Source organism: Pavona decussata, unplaced genomic scaffold (assembly GCF_977016875.1).
Source record: "Pavona decussata unplaced genomic scaffold, jaPavDecu1.1 SCAFFOLD_391, whole genome shotgun sequence".
Lineage (NCBI taxonomy): Eukaryota > Metazoa > Cnidaria > Anthozoa > Scleractinia > Agariciidae > Pavona > Pavona decussata.
The window spans coordinates 2,065,001-2,085,207 of NW_028145763.1; the positions used below are offsets into that span (position 1 = coordinate 2,065,001).

The window sequence follows — 20,207 nt, forward strand, 5'->3', positions numbered from 1 at the left end:
ACTAACCTGCAAATGGCATTTATTGCTCTATTAGGTCTTCTTCTTCTGTTTCACGGAAAAACATTTAAAACCTAAGTTACTTTTACGTCCGAAATAGGTTTAGAAAAGCATGCTATAAATGCAAATTTTCAGCAACCACATTTTAGCACTAAAACATTGCCAATTTTACCCACGGGCGATAACTTAGATTTCCCTATAATGACTTTCTATGGCTTCACTGTATACCTATTGATCATAATATAAAAACAAAACTCTGGGTAAATGAAAATAAATGACCCGCTAGGCTTCAGATTTGTCAGCATTCTCTTGAGATTTGGCGATCGAAGCGTAAAAAAGATGGCGTGACACACTGTCACGGGTACAAATATTTTTTCCTTTTAGAAAAAAAAAATGAAGCGACATTTAAAAGGAAGCATTTTTCATTCGCAGTAGAAAAATCTTTGGATCGAAAGTTCGGTAGCGTTACGGACAAATATATATTTCGGCTGCGTTTCATAACTGGAAATTTCAGAGTATCCGTTCGCTCTGATGCGGAGTCCAGTTCGTTATTGTGTAATATTATTATGTTGAAACAAATAATTGGAAAATTTTTTTCCTCTTTCTTTATCACTGCCATGAATAAATTAAACTAGAAATAGGTAAAACGCAGCAGATTTGAACGACATTAACCTGATTAAAAGTTTCGACTGTTATGTTAATTACTGCATCGTTTGCGTGAAATATACGTTCGAAGTAATGTTTGTTTCCCTCGTCCGTTGATCATGAGCGAGTTTTTTAGATCTCTGTAAATAAAGAAAGGGAAGAGAAATAGCATAAAGGGTCCATCTCCGTTTTTAAAAACATTGTCTATAGAGTTTTTCAATCATCATACATCTAAAAATGAGAGCTCGTGATTAGTGAATTATAGATGCAAAAACTGCGTGATTTAGTTTATTAATTAAATTTGCAAAAGAAAGCACACGCACACTCAACGACAATAACAACAACCAAAAAAAGGGAAAATAGTAATAACAAAAAGAAATAACAATAAAGGCCGTAACAAATTTAATGAAACCAAGATAGTGGTCAATACCCGTGTTATTAGTAATGTTATTTTGCTGCGCTTTTTGATCCTGAAATATTCTTTATGGGAAGATCAACGTAATTAACTAATTACATTTTTTAACGTCCTCATTGCTTTTTTGGACGTATGAATAAATTGAATAATTATTACACCAGAGAAACAGTAAGGAACTGTAAACTAAACGGCGAGCATGGAAGTTTGGTGTTCGTTTACGTTGATAGTTGGTGGGCAATGTTCGTTTGATCGCAGACAGAACAAGGTCCAGAGAGATAGTACCCCTGCTGTCCTGTACAAAGAATATTGACCAGCACAAGTCATGTTATGGTTTTTGTGTCTACGGCTTCTAGAGAAGCGTAGACACTATGTCATCGGGTTGAGTGAAAGAGTGAAAGAGTGAAAGAGTGTAAGAGTGTAAGAGCGTAAATGCCACAGGAATCCCAAATGGAATCCTATCGAAAGCCGACGCTAATCCTCGACTGACCGAGATCTAAGCGATTGTATTTCCGGATCAGGACAATGGCGGCAATACGGTAAATGATGTTTTCCGATGTTGATTTGCTTTTTACAAATAGTTTAAGTGATGATTTGAACCAGAATTCTGTAACTTCTGTAATTTTCATCGCAAACGTGCCCGAATTTACTGCGAGTGATCGCTTTGAACAAACACGGAGTGTCTTCAAATTTTACATGCGTGTTTGCACGCACGCAAAAAAACCCTGAAAGTTTTGGCCTCTAATAGCAAATGCATCGTTTATTTCAATAAAATGTTTTGTTGGAAAAACTTTTTGTTGATTTTTGTGTCTTTGTCAATTCATATATGCGTTTGAGAAGCGACAAGTGCGTAATCATGGACAATTTGCATAAGCGGGTTGAAATTTGATATGCCAATGGTCTTCATCAACATGCCGTGAATTTTAGATATTTTTGCATTCAAGTGTGTTTTTCGGCAAATGATTAATAGTAACGATATCATTTTACGTCAGAAAACGCTTTGTTTAATCATTCCAGTTTAATATGCAGTTAATTTTGGAAGCCAACGATATTTATTTATCTACTGCGCATTTTAAACCGCTCTAGGAAAAAGTTAATTTATGCGAAAACTATGGAAACACGACAGGAGTCAAAGGGTTAAAGAATGCTACTTGCCATTCATTTGTTCAGTATAGATTAATTAATAGTTTCTGTTGCATTTTATGCCTACGTTTCAGGTTAGAACTTTGCTTTCAGTACTTTATGTTTAGAACTTTGCTGCATTGCTTTCAGTACAAAGTTGTGGTTCACGTTGTAAGATTATATAATATATTGTTTATGTTAGAATAAAGTTACAGTTCTCTTCTTACAAAATGTTTGTGGTAAACGATATCAGCTTAATCTCAATCTCACCAGTATTCTGTGCAACATTTTTACAACCATTTTTTTTTTTATCTCTATCCTATTTCCACTCCTCCCTCTTCGTTTTCATTTCAGTCTTATTTCCCTTTTCTTCAATTCTTTTATATCACATTTCTATACCATATCTGCAGTAGACACATGCAGTCTGAGACTGCCTATTTTTAAGATGTGGAACGAGGTTCAGCTTATTCTTGCCCATTCGGCCACGTTTTCAACGCCAGGAAACATCAAGACGATGACGATTTGGGCTTATCTGTTGAGAAACATTTATCACAAAAGACACTTATCGGCCCCGTAAGTTACTGGGACTTTCGAGAAACGGGCCCCAGGGCTTATAAGAGGCAGTTTAAGGTATTCCTGGATAAATAGGAGAGAAGGTAGACACAGCGGGCGTTTTCCATTTACCAAAAGATTCCGGAAAATTCCGAGAATTTCGGTGGGAAATGTTTATCGGTGAAGAACGTGTTCCATTTAACACATGTTCCATCCATTTCCTTGAGTGATAAAAATCTGCGAGCCAGCGAGCCATGCGAGCCAAGGTGTGAGCCATGCGAGTCATGTGAGCCGTGCGAGCCATGCGAGCCATGCGAGCCATGCGAGCCGTGCGAGCCATGCGAGTCACGCGAGTCATGCGAGCCACAGTACAAATGTTAAGAATTTTTATTTGTTGTATTTACATTTACATAAGAACAAGCACAAGAGCATCGGAACAAGATGAATAACATCGCGATATTTAATAGGCCTTATCACGGTTTTCGACGCCATTTTGACGGGTAGGCAAACAGGCTTGAAATAACAGTCTTTGTATGGAAATCCCATGTCAAATAATTTTCATAAAACATCACTTCTGAAAAATTCATGAATTGGAAACTTTTTGCACTAGTAAAAGCATTTTAAGAAAAAAATTGGAGGGATGTAGCTGTGCCAGAAAGCGTCCAGTCGTGTTTTTAACTTTCCATACATTTGTCTGTAAAGCGAACCAGCCGTGACTGTTACTAAAAATAGTTCGCGGGAAAAAAATACAGGGAAATGTATGGAAAGTTCAACATTTGTACTGTGGCTGATGATAAATTCTACAAGCCTCGAGCTCTCGGTATTCCTATTATGCTGGATACTGCCTTAAAAGTGAATCGGATAGTCAACAAACTGTTCAGCTCGGGCAATATTGACACAATGACTCACAAATGGTTAACAATCGGTCTTACACAACCCCGCATACCAGAATTTTACACGCCAACAAAAATCGACAAGAAACTACCGGTCGGCAGGCCAATCGTTTCTGGTAGCAGCAGCCCTACGGAGCGTATTTCTAGTTTCGTCGACTCACTATTAGAACCCATCGGTAAAAAACAGGAGTCATATCTGAAAAACACAACCGATTTTATTAACTTTATCAAAAACACGCAAATCTCAGATGTGGTTTTAGCAACCCTTGATGTAAGTTCCTTTTGCAGAAACATCCCTCAAACAGAAGGGATTTACGTTGTTTCTCGCCTCTACGACTTACGGGAACTTTTACGACTCATACTCGAAGAGAATTCTTTCAAGTCTAATGACATCTTTTCACTGTCGGACATTTCAATGCGGCAAGAAGTTTCCAATTTTGTTCACTTCGCTAACTCGTTCCACCCTACAATCAAGTTCACTTGTGAAATGTCATCTGAGACGCGCTGTTTTTCTTGACACTGAGGACCTCGTCTTTCAACTCATAAAATCCTTGACTTACAAACACATTTCAAGCCTACAGAAACTTTTCAATATAAACACTATGAATATCAAAACTGAGCATATTTGAACCTTATTGCGGGTTTTCAATGACACGCGAACTCTCAAATTCAAACCCCATCATCTAGGCAGACCTCTCAGAAAACAGAAGTTCATTTCAGCCAGGTAGATTTCGAGCCATTTTGTTTGTTTCTGTTTTTCAAGGTTTGTTGGCTGTTGCCATATTTATGGTAATTGACGGCAGCGAAAAACGCATTCATTAGTTTGGTTTTGAACTTCAGAGTTCGCATGTTATTGAAACGCGCAATAGAAAAGAAAGTTTTTTTGTACAAACAAGGGCGAAATAACTACCCTAAACTGAGATCAGATTTCAGTTTTTCGTCAATAGCCACGTCAGGACTGATTGTCAGTGACATTCCAATTTTGTAAGGTATAATAAACGAGTACCTTGGAAGTTTGGTAATACACTGAAGACGCGGACAAAAGAAAAAGGTTCTTTTTATCCAGGTCTTGTGGATTGTTCGATATGGGCCCTCGGTAGTTGCCTGCACATCGTTTTTGAATATTTCCTTTTTACAGGATGCACACTTTGCATTCTGTACTGTTTTGCGAATATTTACGGAATAAATTTGTTCCGCTTCAGTGGAGCAGCGGACTCCAGCCGTAGGCACGTTTTTCGGAAAAGCATTCAGAATTTTTTGCCACTGATTGTCACTGAACGACGTTTGGTACAATATTTGGTCATCACTTCCAAATTTGTAAACATTATGTAAAACCCACATCAGATGGTGACAGTCACGACTGCTGCACCACGAAGACGAGCATGTGGACGACGATTTTTTGAGTGTAACCTCCTCTACGCAGCCCATGGTGTCAAGGATCTTGAATGAGAATTGGTGCATGGATGACTCGCATGTGAGCAGGTCCATGTGCACACCTTCAACTTTCTTACTGAACATATTCTTCTGCTTTTTATTTGCATTATCACGTTTGCCTTTCTTTTTCGGGCGTTTTTCTTTCTTCTTTTTGTCTGCTCGATGACTGTCTCTTGTGTTAATCTGAAATCGATCATGGGCCTGTTGGATGTTTTCCATAGTTTCGAACTCGTGGTCACTTTCTATAGATTCTAATTCGGCGGCCTCCAGGGTAATTGCTTGCACAGCATCTGCCGATGCTTCCCTTGCTCTTGCCGTTTTCACTCCGCAAGTTTTAGTGCGAGACTCGACCGTCGGTCCACGGCCGACGCTTTTGAGCCCGAGAGATTGCCTTTTCTTCTCCGCAGCCTCCAGCACTGCTCCCGCGCATTCTGATGTGACAACGTCTAGAAGACGTTTCCGATATCCTGTTGCGCGAAGTGATTTTGCGTTCGCTACTTCAGCAGAGGAAGCATCACTAGCCGACTGGCTTCGACACCATCGTTGCCATCGCGCCTGCCGTCTCCACCACCATGACTTGTAGCCCTTCATCTTTTTTACATTTGTTGACTTTTTGTCTATCAATAGGTCAAGCTGTTTTGCTGCTTGATCCGCCTGTATTGAAGTTGGGGCATTGTAAGCATCCAACATCAAAGACTGGAATTTATTTTTGGACTGGCTGTCTTGGAAGTAAATTTTATGCCGATTTAGGTCTTGTTTAAAATGAAAGAAGTCAGATACAGTCTTTTCTTTCACAGCGATCCCTTTAGCTAAACAAAGTCCTTTCCAAAGTGCCCCCCCTTCGTCTCCAACGTATGACTTGGGATCTAAACCACATCCGAGATAATCAACGTTTGTGATGCCATATTCCACTGCCACCGAGGGAAGTGCATCATTCACGGCTTTGTCGAAGACCTCAACCATTAATTTGACATTTTCAGAATTTTCGCCGGGCTTTGGTACGTACATACTAACTAATTTGACATTTTGCCGTAACACAGGATCATAGGTCGTCATTTCTAATTCGGTGTAGTTACTGGCAACACTTTCGCAGCCATCCAAGCTTACAGGCTCGTCAACGAGTCCCAGGGTAATCTTTGCACCCAGCCGTATCTTATGTTGTGGCGAAAGAATAACGTGATCGTCGCCCACATCCAAAATCAAGTTTTCATCAACTCCCCTAGAGATAAAATCTTCTTTTAACAAACGAATGGCCTCTATATCTGATCCACCCGGTCTTTTTTCTTTTTCGATGGTTTTTTTAACGTACTGAATATGCAACCTGTTGCTGTATGATAAGGCTACATCATTAACGTCATCCCCACACTTGTCACTAAGCAAGGCTTCACGAATGACGTCAAGTTGTATTTGCCCGGCAGTTTTTGTTGGCTGAGAACGAAGGATGTCCTCCAGAGTTTCCTTTTTTGGTTTGTCTTCCACGTTTCGTGGATTACAGCTGTGTGCAAGTAAGTAAATGACAGTAATGGTCTTATGGCATCGATCGTTCTCAACATATTTCCTAGCAGTACAGGGTGTTTCAGTTGCGGTGGCATTACAATGCATACAACGGTCTCCTTGTATGAAATCTGCTTTGTTGGGGGTCTTTTCGATTTTAAGAAAAGGGCAACTTTTATTCGTACACAGCAACAAGCCACGGCATACTTGAAGAGTTCGTCTTCCACCTTTACAGAAACCTGAGCGCTTACAGGGTTGTGCGCGTCCCCATCTCCAGTTATCAGTAACTGGCAAAAGTGGGTCTGCATCATTGTATTCCACTCTATACTTGGCAGGTCCTTGAGGCGTCTTAGGGACTCTTTCTGTATATATTGTCTCCATCTTGTCAATTTCGTTCTGATTGACGTAAGATCGACTACCTTTACTGATAAACACCATGTCCGGTTCGAATTCCGATAGTTCCTCCTCGCTTCTGCAACAAAAAAAGACAGAGAAAGGTATAAAAATGAAATAAACTGGGACTATAAGCGCATGACATATTACCTATGTTTTTTGCTTTTAGAATCTGTTGAACGATGGTTGCAATGGGGTTAATAAAATTAAGTGAAATAACCTTTCGGCTAAAAAATCGGAACATTTTAATCGTTGGTCTTAAAAAGTCCAAGAAGTTTACCGTCTCAAATCGCTTAATAGAGCTTTCAAGCCCCCATTTTTCATTCTTTTACTTGTCAAGATCTCCTGTTAGAATTGCTATTATATCTCATCTCTCACGCTGCTAAGAAAGAATTTTTAATTTTTTTTTTAAATCCTGGCATTAAAATGCCAGTTAGCACGTCTACCGTTTTTCTCTGGTACCAAAAAGCAGTTGGCACAGGCTCCTTTGTACCCACAACCATGGAGTCATTCGCAAACCCTAAGTGGCTAGTTTTCGTACGACGAATTGTGCAAAACTACTTGAGTTTTATTTGAATGTTTATTTTTATTCCTGAGACCTGAAATCAAGTGAAGCATTGAAAATTAATTTATACTTTTTAAATTAAATTAGCCACCACCCCACTGAGACCCTGTTAAATGTTCTGGAAATTGAACAAGCTGTGCTTACGTATCATCAAAGAGGGCCTTCTTTGCTGTAAACGTGGAAGAGAGTTTCTTGATTTTCGCCCTTTGAGGTTTGACTGGCGTGCTGTCGTTCGAGGAAAGCCCACTCATTGCTGCTGACAAATTTTCAACACAGCTGTCATCATCCTGTTAAAAACAACCAGCGACCTTGGTTTAATTCGTATATAATTATGGCGCCCGCAAAACAGTCTAAATTTTGCATACGTGTGCCCCAATGTTCGCAAATCGGTGCCAGTACTAGTAGACCGCTCAGTGACACCGCAAGATGGCAATTATTTATTCATAATTAAACTTCATAACTCTAAACTCTCACCAAACCAGACCCACTTTCATCTGTAAAACTTGGACTCACAATCAAAGCCAATAAAATTGTACTCACTTGCGAACTCGTTCTTCTTTTTCTCTTTTTTTGTTTCATCGGAGAAGATTTTTCTTTCACAGCATTGGAAGATATTACAACCTTAAAATTAGAAAAGAATGATGCGGTACGTATGACATACTCGTAGAGCGATCGCCTTAAAACAGCTTTTAATTAATAACACAGCTACTAACACTTCTTGGATAAGTCAGCATTTATAACATATGAAAACTAAATTATGGAATTTGAATAGTTGTACCCCCCCCCCCCTCCCCCGCCCTCGTTGATAACATTTGTAGTGCACGTGTACTTAGTTGTCCGCCTTCTTCCTACATAGTTTAAAAGTTGCTATACGAAAAAAAAAAAAAAAAAATTAAAAACACTTACTTAAACGATAGCTGAGTATTTGATTTCTTTTCTTTTTTCCAGAATTATCAAAGTTGCAGGTCTCTCGTGTAACCAGTACGCCTACACAACGGCGCTCTCCACATAACAGTTAAACCACAGCAGTTATATGGTCCTATATGCGAGCGTGCTATATCTATGACAAATTATCCAGAATAGACCATATTCATTACGATGCCAATTTATTCCAACTCTCAGTGCGAAAATTTGTCATTTAAGAGATCGCGTGACAGTTTCCAGAACGTCGTCAAGCGTGACAATTTAGGAATAGTCTTTATTTTTCTAGATGGAAACATTTATTTTAGGAAACTCGTGTAAGCTGTTTTAAATATCATAATTATGCCATGATACTGGGAACAGAACTTTTTAGAACATTGTACTTTTTAATGGGAGAATGTGGGGATTAAACATCCTTATAATAATAGTAATAATAACAATAATAATAATAATAATAATTATAATAATTATTATTAATTATTAATTATAATTATAATTATAATTATAATTATAATTATTATTATTATTATTATTATTATTGTTATTTTTTTTATTATTATTATTATTGTTATTATTATTATTAATGTACTACCGTTAAATGAACGATTCAGTTAAATTGGAAGTTAAGTAGTTTTCACGAGCAGCGAACAAGGTGCGGAAAAGACGATGTTGGCGGTGAACCTAGGAGAATTCAGTGTCGTGAGTCTACAAGAAGAATCCTGTAAGCTGTGAATTCTATGTTCATTTTAGATTAAATTTACTTATGCTAATTATGGCTACTTTTTTTTCGACTTGCTAAAATGGATTCTGGTAGTGTAATAAGATAATATCGTATTATCTGAAGTTGAGCTCAGAATGAAAATTAAGAGGACTACAACGTATTATAATTATTTTCCAAACCTTTGTTATCTCCAGATCTGAATCATTGCTGTCGTCACCACTTGAAATCAAGTTAGGCTCTAGGATGCTACCTTTCCACAGCGTTGCACCAGGATTGTATTCTTCCGGATCATCTCCCCACAGATCGAACTCTTCATTTTTTCTGTTCTGATATTTAATAATAGATCGGATGTTAGTTCTAGGTAATGATAGCGCATTAAAATAGCGCAAATTCCAGAAGGCAACAACAGCAACAATTTCATTGACTAGATGCAATTAGTTTTTAACTAAGCTAAAGGGGGATAGCAAAATAAACCTTATTATAAAAAAGCTAATTCAAATTTAACTCAGGGAAGATAAAATCAGTCAGTTAAGACTTTCAATAACAGTGTCTGCTTTCAAACAGTCATCCTTATCTAGAGAGAGCCTCAAACAAAAATACGCGAACTTGCAGGCATTGATCCTGTTAAAAGATTTGATTTCAAATTCATTGCACCAGTTCTCGAGAAAGAGAGATTAAAGAGTTCTTATTTGAAGATGCGTTTGACAATTCCAGCCAGGGGTAAGATCAGATGTTGAATTTGTTCAATGGGGCGATTTTTTTCATATTATGTTACCTTGTTCTTGAGTTTATACGGTTTTGTCTTTGGCGGGGTATGCCGCTGCAACGGAGAACTTGATTTCGATGTGATTGGTTCCTCCAATGAGGCTGCGTGGTCAGGTGGTTGCTTATTGTCGACCAAGTTTCTTTTCAACACCTCTGCATAATGACGCATTCCCTGCATTAAGACATTAATAAATTAGTACAGTTGAACCTCTCCACAACGGCCACCTTGGGGACAGAAGAAAGTGGCCGTTGTGGAGAGGTGGCCGTTATGAGGAGGTAAGGGTGTAATATGACACCTTCTTTTTCGGGAAGTACAACATGTTTATGCTTACTGTAGCCTATAATGACAATCCAATCTTAAATAATATATATATATATAGATAAAATACGCAATAAAACGTAAATAATGTTTTGAATCAAAATGTTAACAAGACGAAACGAGCAAGGTTCGCAACATTCGCTATATTATTGCAGAAAATTTATGCTTACTGCAGCATTTAAATGGAACATAATCAAAATACGTATATCGTTAAAATGGATACAGAAACGTAATGTTCCGAAGATAAATGTCGATTACTGCATCAGTTTATAAAAAGGTGTTTTTTTTACATATAAGAACTGTACTGGCCGTTGTCGAGAGGTTATTTTGGCAGTTGGAAACGCACTTTAGTGGCCGTTGCCGTTGTAGGGAGGTGGCCGTTGTAGAGAGGTTTAAACAAGAGCTAATGTATGGACTCTCCGCCGGGACAAAAAAATGTGGCCGTTGTAGAGAGGTGGCCGTTGTGGAGAGGTGGCCGTTAGTGGAGGTTCGACTGTATGTACTTTTAATCACTTCAGAACAAAGACATCACTTTTCGACGGAGATGAAGCCTGACTCGCTAGGAAAAAGGCACTACTTTTAGATGTGATTCTTTACTACATGTGAAGGACGTATTACCTTTTCCTTCGGTCGTAGGGCAACATAGTGGTTCCCAGTGTGTCCAAAGAAGAGAGTATCTACTGTGGTGCCTTCTTTTGGCTCGATGATTTTCACGAAGTTCTCATCCTGGGGGCGTAGGATTTAAAATATAAATACTGAAATATACCTGCCATCGAAGCGACGGCCAATTTTTAAACAATAGAGATCCGAAGAGAGCAAGTTGGAATGGCTTCAAAATTAATTAAAACAAACAATAATCTTACTACAGTGCGATTAACAACAATTTACAGAACCACACACTGTAAAAGCTGACCAGTTACCATAACAAAAGAAAAAGGTTAAAGTTAGAATCTGAGGTAACCGAAGTTTTTTTGGTCAGGGTAAACTTTAAATTATGGGTTAAATTGACCATTACTTTTTCAGTTAAAATAACCGTTTTTGAAAGATTGTTTAAAAAATATGGTTGTATTAAACGAAATCATACACGCAACAATTGCTCTGACTCGTAGGCGATCATTATCTATTGTTTCATTATACGGTAGCTGACCGGCCTTCATTCTCGAAAGTTACCAACTCTAGGTAAGTGGCTATGACTTTTTAGAATTTCCAATGTGACCGTTTACCAGAGCTTCGACTTTACAATGTTTATATTACGTAAGGGTATTAATAGTAGAAGAATCAAGTAATTTACCCCATGTACTGTTATAATAACAAGCTTGTAGTGCAAGGCGTCTGCTAAAGCTTGGATGACAAGTGAATTAGCATAGTTATTTCGGAGCATTTGTAAAGCTTCTGACCATGTTCCCGGCACTTTCCTGCCACCCATGTCTGTTTCACACAGGAAGGCCAGTTGATCATCTCCGTTTTCCTGTGTAAAAAAAGGAGAAGCAGGCCTATTTCTATCATGACCATTAGTAGCGTTATCAGTGGACTACCAATCGCAAGATTTTAATGGATCCCAAAAAAAAAAATGCTGTTGGGATACGTGGGGTGACTGGATACAGTAGATTATAAAACTGCCTAATTGTAGAAAATTAACGCTTCATGAAATTAAGGAGAACTCTCAAAATTCGCCTAAATTTAACTAAATTGCGTTGTTTTTTGTGGGCTTCATCCCCGCAACATTTCTTAAGTGGAGCGTTAATTTCCAATACCTTAACTTCATTCTGTCCGAGAACAAAAAGAAACTTAGGGAACAAAAACCTTTTCTTTTCCGTAGTTTCAGTCTTTCACAATGTAAAAGCCTCAAAGATATGTCATCTGCAATATTTCCGATTTATTCTTGCTTTCAGAAGAGCAGTACAACAGGCCAAGTATCTTAAGTTAAGAAACATCAAAAGTCACGTTAATTTTCTTCATTTGAACATTTGCCCCGTCCCTCGCGTTAATTCCCTTCTTCAAAATAAATTTTCCCTCCATTTCGCATTAATTAACGTCCCGTTAATTTGTATAATAAGGTACGACAATTGCTTGAATGCCGCGTTTGACAGTGACTTTTTATTCTGGAAGAGGGCGGTGTAAGAAAAGGATGAAACCACTTCAATTTTTTTTATGAGAGAGTCATCATAAGAGTCCGCCGCTATTTCAAGTGACCGGGCTGGAAAATTTTATGGATACCCAGTGCCAAATAGTTTTCGAAAATTGCTAATTCTAAAATTATTCATGAATAGGATAATTGAGAAACCACATAAAGGATTTTAATGGAAAATTGGAAGAAGGCGAAATCAGGACAGCCAACAATTAGCGCGAATTTTACAAGTTTGAAAGCAATGATTTAGGGCTACAAATTAAACAGCTCAAAGAAAGTCACATGCATAAACAATACAGAACAGAGCCGGATAACTTTAGAATCTCAAGAAGGACACTGGTAAGACAAGGGACAACATTTATTTTACGACAAAAAAAAAAATGTCAAAAAACACCAAGAACAAAGTCGTAGACAAACATGTCATCAAGGCAATCGTTTTAGACTGATGAAAACCTAAGCAATCTTTTCGCATCTCCTGAATGAAATCGACCAGAAATGGCCATGAAAATTATCTACTTACATCAAACTGATGATTTTCCAAGTACTCAAAGATGAGCGAAGTCAGTATAGTCCCACTAAATCCAATTTGAAAGGAAGCGGCGTAATAGAAGCATTTGCCGTCAGCTGGTGGGTCGAATGCTATCTCGAAACCAGCCTCTGCCACTCTAGTGGCGAGTTTTGAAGAAAGACTTGTCTGAGGGAAAGGACAAGCACATGCAGTAGTCAGCCAACTGACAGAGATATGATAACTCTGGTTCACTATTAAAAGATCAAACCTGTTAAAATGACGCGATTTACTCACCATTCTTGACCCCAACACACGGAGATCGAAGTGCTGTTCTTTTCTTTCTTTTTTTTTTCTTCAATGAAATTCCACGTGGATATCAATGAATGACATGTGTCAATAGATACTTATTACCTATTCGAGTAACGGTGCAGTGCCGTATGTTTTTCTCGGATTTTTTTTTCTGAAGTCTTGAACCTTAATAAATTTTTGCGTATTGTTTTCATTTTTTGCACATCTTGGGCGATTTTGAATAAGCAAAATTTTCTCCAAATAACAAAAACGAAAAAAACAAAAAAAAAAAACTCGTCCAAAATGTTCTCACGCGAATGTAAAAAAAAAACAAATAAAAATTCTTAACATTTGCACTGTGGCTCGCATGACTCGCATGACTCGCATGACTCGCGTGACTCGCATGGCTCGCATGGCTCGCACGGTGGCTCGCATGGCTCGCTGGCTCGCAGATTTCGCAGACCCCATTTCCTTCTCCGTCCGATGTATTCCGCACAAAAAATACAAAATGGCGGCACAATTTTTGTGGTTAAACGAAATTGTAGAGTCGGTCTTTGGAAGAAGAGAGTCTCGTGAATTCAAAAAATTATGATGACATTGCTATCCTGGCGACGATTGCAACCTATATGAGATGCGATCTTCACCAAAATCAAGGTTTTTATGAAAATATTTTGCCGCGATATAGATAAGCTTATACGATTGATGAATTTAAAAGCCACTCCAGGATGATTTGAGGGACCATTGAAGCTCTGTGCAGAGAAGTACAAGCCACAGGAAGAGCTGCTCAACGACACGCACTTGAAACAGCTGCTGTGAAAGGGTGAATGACAAAAGACCTTGTTTAATTACAGATGCAAAATTTTAGGCTTCAAGGCGGGAAATAATCGGAACACTCAAAGAACCCGAGGGTGAGATGTAATGTTTTCTTCGATAAATACTACTTACCATTGACATACATGGCACAGTTGTGATAAATTAACGCTTGAAAATCTGGAGCCAAGCCATGACACACCGAGCATTCGTATAAAGTACTACTCGAGGATAGGAAAATCACCGAGGGAGTAGAAGAAGCCGGCATATTTCCTTACCGAAGATATGGTCGTGAACAGCCTGGAACTGGTCAAACCTTGTGAAACTCATAAATGGAACACGCAGTTCCATCGGAAAAGTTTCCAACGGGAAAACGGGACTACCTTTTCACAAGCTCCATTCTTTCCGGAAATGTTTCAGTGGAGCGAACCAAAAAAAGCATGTTCCATTTACAACCCAACCGGAATTTCTGGAGTATCTTGGTAAATGGAAAACGCCCAGAAATACCAAATGTGTAGGAGCCGTAGCATGTCCTTATTGCTACTTCGTGACATTGACACAATGTTCTGTTTTAGTTATTTTTCGTTTCTCTCCAGAAAGAAGTCGTTTCCTCTTTATCAGTTGTGGATGAGTTAAGGGGGACAATTAACATACCGACCAAATTTGACGGCATTTAAAATGCTTTGTTGGACTTCGAATATAATGTGCTCGTTTCTGAGTATTTATCTTTCGTGCGAAGTATGGAAGCAAACGGACATTAGTTAGGAAAACTAGTCGCTTAAAATGGTCTTTATCCCCAATTTTAAATCATCATGGCAGAAGAAGACATCGAAACATAGAAATCTTTATGGTGACACTTCCGGTTCATGGTTGTCACGCAACAGTGTAGCTTGCGAGTTGTTTATTAGAAAAATATAGAAATGTTTATTAATTCGTAAACTGGATTGTTTTGTCAAAGTTCTCTTGATTCAGAGGGTAAGAGTACAGAAATAACCCCAGTGCGGGTTAATGAAGAATTCGATGCTAAATTCTTGTTAAAACGTGCATGAAATGATCATGAAATACTAAAAATGAACTCGTCGACACACTAATTATGCTTGTATCGAGCACAGATAGATGAAGAAGATGCCCAAATCTTATGTTAGATTGTTGATTAAGGTATCAGCTTAGTTTCCCTACCTTTATGTCTCAAAATAATGCACGTTTTTGAATCTCTTTTGGCTTTCGTAGTTCGCGGTCACCGGCTATGCCACGCCATTGTTTACAATGCAAATGCCAGATTTTCGACAGGTTAGGTGATAAATTCGAAGCCCTGCGAGACACTTAAAATAATTTACCCAAACCTTTGTTTTGATATTATGATTGATAAGTACACAGTGAAGCCATAGAAAGTCATTTTATGATAATCTAAGTTATCGCCCATGGGTAAAATTGCCGGTATTTAAGTTCGAAAATTTGGTTGTTAAAAATTTGCATTTATAGCATGTTGTTCTAGATCAGTTTCGGGCATAAAAGTAACGTATGTTTTGAATGTTTTTCTGTGGAACAGAAGTAGAAGACCTAGAAAAACAGTAGATGTTATTTCAAGATCCGTGACAGACTGTGGATTGATACGCAGCCGGCCAAAGTTAAGGAAAATTCCGTCCGGCGGGAAGCGGATTTTGGCTCAACTGAGTTGAAAATCGTTTTTCGCATGTTTACACGTAAGGAAGCCGTATTTGAAAAAACTAACTACAGCCCGTTTTGTTTCTTAATAGGGCCTACCTATGAGCAAAATATGAGCGAAATCGATTTTTTGACTTGTGCCACCAAAAGTTGATTTCGGTCGATATTTGTGGGAAGCCGCTCTTAAACAGTTGATCAAAATTCATCGACCACGTCCTTTTGCTTTCCCAACGGAAGTTGCGAAAACGAAATATTTTTTTCCCTTTCAAACCTCTATGAAAGCTGAAGAGATCAAAAATTGTTCATTTCACCAGAAATTTGCACAATTTTGTTTACGACGTCACTGATGCGTGACATGGCACGTTCCGCTTTCGCGTGAAAACTGACAGCAAAACTCGTTTTTTTAGCAAACTAATCTACTTGATATAATACTTTTGTATGTGAAGCAAAAATGTGATGAAAGATGTCGAGTTTTCATGTATGCAAAAAGTTATGATGAGCAGTGAACTTATCAGTTAAGAGTGCTTTTATCAGCCAGACTTTTCTGGCGGGAAATATTTTTTTGGCGGCAAAGTTTCATGTCACGTAAATGCTCTGGTTTATTCAAAGAGCTTGCAGACAGTCCACTAATTGAATTTTTAAATTAAATTATTTTTTAATTCAATTATTGTTAAATTCAATTATTTTTACATTCTGAAAAGACACCGCAATTTGTGGCAAAAAACGAAAAGACCTATAACTTTGCTCAGATTCAACGAAAAATCTCCATTCTTTCACGAAAATGATTGTCAAATTATTCTCTACAGTTTGAATAAGAATATCCTGACGCGCCGTGAACAGAAAATTTTCGCGTGTTTTTTCTACTTATTGAATTTTTCAGTTCAATTATTTTTAATTTCTCGAAAGACATCGCAATTTTTGGAAAAAAAAAAACGAAAAGACCTATAACTTTGCTCAGATTCAACGAAAAATCTCCATTCTTACACTAAAATGATTGTCAAATTATTCTCTACAGATTGAATGAGGATATCCTGACGCGCCGTGAACAGAAAATTTTCGCGTGTTTTCTTCCACTAATTGAATTTAAAACTCATTCACTGCGCATGCCCGAAAGTTAACGACAGAACCGAACGACCAAGCAAAAGCCCACTATCGCTATAACTCGTTCATTGCGCATGCGCGCATTCACGAGTTAAAAACGAGAAAAGCTTTTGGAGTGAAAAAGTAGAATTCTGTCGCGTTTGCGATGTTTAATGGGAAATGGAAATAAAAAACGAAGTATCCAGCTTGTGATTTTCAGTACTATACTTTTTTTTCACTCTATAACAACTCTCACCAGACCATAAATAGTTCATGCTTTGAGGCCGCCTTTAACATGAAAATTTAATTTACTTATTTGTCTTCGTGCGTCGTGCAAATTATCTTCTGAACATTCATAGTACATAGAATATTATGAATATTACTGTACCATTTTCAAAAGCTGGACAATATATTTGCTAACCATTGTAGTTAACACTGACTTTTGAAACAGGAAAACAGGGCACCTGAAAATGCAAGAAAATGAAAATGCCAGGCCGCCAGTGGTTTGGTTTCCCACGCCCTAATCTTTAAAATCTTTAAATTGGCTGGTCACGCAATCAGAGGTTCCCTACTTTTCCGGTTTGTTTACTCACAGTCGCCGTTCAGAAAGGAACCAAATTGCGCTAGAATATTTTAACACAGGTAAGGGACTGTTTATTCATTTAAGAATTAACACTCGAGCGAGAATTATTCCTTCATGTTCTTCTGATTTCGCAGTCACGAGAAAAATTGACCTAGCCTCACGTCCGCTTGCAGTCGCGATGCTCCGATCTACAACATCTCAAAAACTGAAATCACACATTAAACGGCCTCTCCGTCTAAAGATTACTCGACTTTCGTTAAAACAGGTACATATGAAGATAATCTCGTCAGTTTTTATCTTCAGTTGAGCTTAAATTGACGTGTAAAACTAGCGTGACTTGCACTTGTTGATTGACCCTAGGGTCAATTAGCAGCAGTTTGAGGCAAAATAACCTTAAAATAATCAATCTATTTTTGAGGCGTTCGCAAGAACACCAGACTGATTTTCATATAACATTCAAGTACTATCTCTCTTTGGGTAGTAATTGGGATTTGGGGGGATTTGGAGAATTCCCCCATATAAAAAATTCGATTTTGGTTTTAGCGGTAAATTGTTGTATTCATAAGCAATATGCAAATTACGTATCAGAATTGTACTCGTTCGGTGATATTTTCTTTTCGAAATTGAAAAATGTGCCGTTTTGAAGTTGCTAGATATCTGTTCTGTGAAATTCGAGTGTAAGATTACCAATATATTCGCTCGTTTATGAAAGTCAGCTCAATGCTGTCACCTTGCTGTTTTGCCGTGTTTCAGGCCCGCGGACCGTTAAAATCGAAAATTTCAAATATTTCCCAAACTCGGCCGCATTTTGAAATTTAAAGACCAGGAGTGTTATAAACTCATTAAACCCTTATCATAAACTGAAAATGACGGTGGGTTAGGTTTTAAACTGTGGCCACGGTTTGCTCGATTTTTCTGTGCATTCGCTCTTAAACATTTGTGTGATATTTAGTAACTCCTCACCGGAAACCACTGTTGAAACTTAAAAAAAAGACAACATATTGCTCCAGTTTCAATGTTTTCAGAAAAAAATATGTGTTTGTCTTGTGTTTCTTAAGCCGTTTCTTAGAAAAGTATTCATATATAGCTCAACAAAACACACCCAATCAAATAAACGACAAGGGCCTCACTTGTACTATAAGAGGGAGATTTATTATTCGGTTGTGGAAATGACAAAATAAGTGCCACACTTGAAGTAAAATACATTGTGTAACCAGCCGAAATGAATAGGTTTGACGTATTATTCGTTCGCTTAACACTTAGCTTGTTCTCTTTGTTAGCGATAGCGATAAAATGACATTTTCTTCCCGTATAAAAAGGCTTTCAGTTAATAGCTTTTCACTTGTTTCCAAGAAACCAATCCCGTCTGGAAGAATCTTAAATTATAGATCTGTGTTTACTAAGCTAACAATGTAATTCAGGTTCTCTGAAAGGCCGTTTTTCTCAGCACTTGCAGAGAAAAAGACTTTCAGTCAATAGTTTTCCACTCGTTTCCAAGAAAACAATCCTGCCTGGAAGAATTTTAAATAATATATATCTGTGTTTACAAATTTGTAATTTTTCTTAGCCCCATGATCAGAAACCGTAAATTTTCCCTATAGTTTTCACGGAATTACTCTCGTAGTCTTAATGCAAACCATTTACTTAAATCGAATTTTTAGCGTTCGTAGCGAAATTACATTGATCGGTTAAAGACTAGACTGACATCTTAGTAATTACTTTTTTGGCCAGTTCCTCACAATTGAAATTTGACGCATTTTTGAATACAAGCTCATTACGGATCTCCACATTCAATTATATTTCACACTTGTAAGATAGGAATTCATGGAAAAGAGAGGACTGGTGAATTCCTTCCGCTTTGTGCATTTAATAGCTATTTCTTGCAATTTTCAAATCCATTCGGCCGCTCACGCAACCTTTAAACTCTATTTTTACTTGCAATCATCTTTGTCGGTTTGAATTCCAACGGTAAAAATGTCCCTCTTAAAACTGAATTTTATTTCTCTCCAATTGTTTTATTCTCGTTAATTTCTCAGGGAAAGATATGCGATATCGATCGATATTTCGCCCTGAGGTAACTCTCATTTGTGCCCAAGCGAGCTCTAAGCTCGTTCATTAAGCGCATGTCACCCTAGCTAAGCGTTTGACGATTGTCCGTTCCCTGAAAACCATAACTCCAACGTTACATTGAAAGTATGAGTACAGAAGCCGCTGAAGTTAAAACGGTCAATTTGCGCAACCCGCCTCGATTAGCCTTTGCTATATGCGCGTTATGTATGTATTTATTTTTTGTAACAAAAGCTTTAGAAATTGGAAAGCTGAGTTAAGCAGAGTTTTGAAAAACAAGTCATATCACCGATGCATCACGTGTCACAGTGACGTTCACGACCGTTACAGAGACAAGGCACTTCCAACCACTTAACTTTCCGCATGTGACCCGCTGATAAATATCAGCTTTGCCAGTTACATGATTTCGAAAGCTTCTTTTCATTATCAGCAGAAACTTGTAAACGATAAAAATAAGAACACAACATTCCGAAAGAGCTGAGTGCATGCGCAATGCTAAACGTTTGCTAAAATCTCTGGATCAAACGTTAAAAGCTATCCAGCTTATTATGATATTTCTCACCCGAATCAGTGGTGGCCAGCAGGAGAATATTATAAGCATGGCCTCGGTAGAGTTTCAATTTCAAAATATTGACCAGTATTTTCAGCAAAATTGTCATGATTTCCGATTTTTGTCAACCTGTTGACCAAAATCCACCAACAGTAATAAAAAAAATTATGCTTACCTCTTTCGTACTTTTTCTTGGAAACTAGCCAATCTCCGGTTTAATTAACCACCTCTCTTCCAAGAATACCCTCCGTTGACATATGTTATAAATAAACATTTTATGTTAGTAAGGACACTT

At 37.9% G+C, this 20,207-nt stretch overlaps 3 protein-coding genes across 4 annotated transcripts in view; all 3 read right to left on the minus strand.

The window, feature by feature from the left end:
* Window positions 1-20,190, minus strand: part of LOC146451341 (FAD-linked oxidoreductase DDB_G0289697-like) — a 48,158-nt gene extending 27,968 nt beyond the window's left edge. Inside the window, exon 1 of one of the 2 annotated variants that reach the window (XM_085099340.1) lies at window positions 20,088-20,190. The gene's annotated coding sequence lies outside the window, so the exon portion shown is untranslated. Of the gene's footprint in view, window positions 1-19,924; window positions 20,040-20,087 lie in introns of those variants that run through there. The other variant, XM_085099341.1, reaches the window with a different exon arrangement.
* LOC146451345 (uncharacterized) lies at window positions 3,800-7,013 on the minus strand. The gene has a single exon (XM_085099301.1). The coding sequence runs from the start codon at window positions 6,985-6,987 to the stop codon at window positions 4,528-4,530; it is 2,460 nt and encodes an 819-aa protein (XP_084955427.1). The 5' UTR covers window positions 6,988-7,013; the 3' UTR covers window positions 3,800-4,527.
* Window positions 7,504-13,558, minus strand: LOC146451346 (uncharacterized). Its single transcript, XM_085099268.1, has 7 exons — window positions 12,882-13,558; window positions 11,525-11,701; window positions 10,852-10,959; window positions 9,925-10,086; window positions 9,329-9,475; window positions 8,048-8,128; window positions 7,504-7,794 (listed from the first exon to the last, which is right to left on the minus strand). Exons 1-7 carry the CDS (start codon window positions 13,164-13,166, stop codon window positions 7,648-7,650), a joined length of 1,107 nt encoding a protein of 368 aa, XP_084955394.1. The 5' UTR covers window positions 13,167-13,558; the 3' UTR covers window positions 7,504-7,647.
* Window positions 20,191-20,207: the final 17 nt, after the last annotated feature.

Bases quoted from the DNA above. Each gene is read 5' to 3' on its own strand.
- LOC146451345 (XM_085099301.1), bottom strand. From the start codon at position 6,987: ATGGTGTTTATCAGTAAAGGTAGTCGATCTTACGTCAATCAGAACGAA.
- LOC146451346 (XM_085099268.1), bottom strand. From the start codon at position 13,166: ATGGTGAGTAAATCGCGTCATTTTAACAGGTTTGATCTTTTAATAGTG. The intron at 11,702-12,881 runs GTAAGTAGATAA...TTTTTTACACAG, and splicing joins TGGAAAATCATCAGTTTGAT to GAAAACGGAGATGATCAACT. The intron at 7,795-8,047 runs GTGAGTACAATT...TGTTTTTAACAG, and splicing joins AAAGAAGAACGAGTTCGCAA to GATGATGACAGCTGTGTTGA.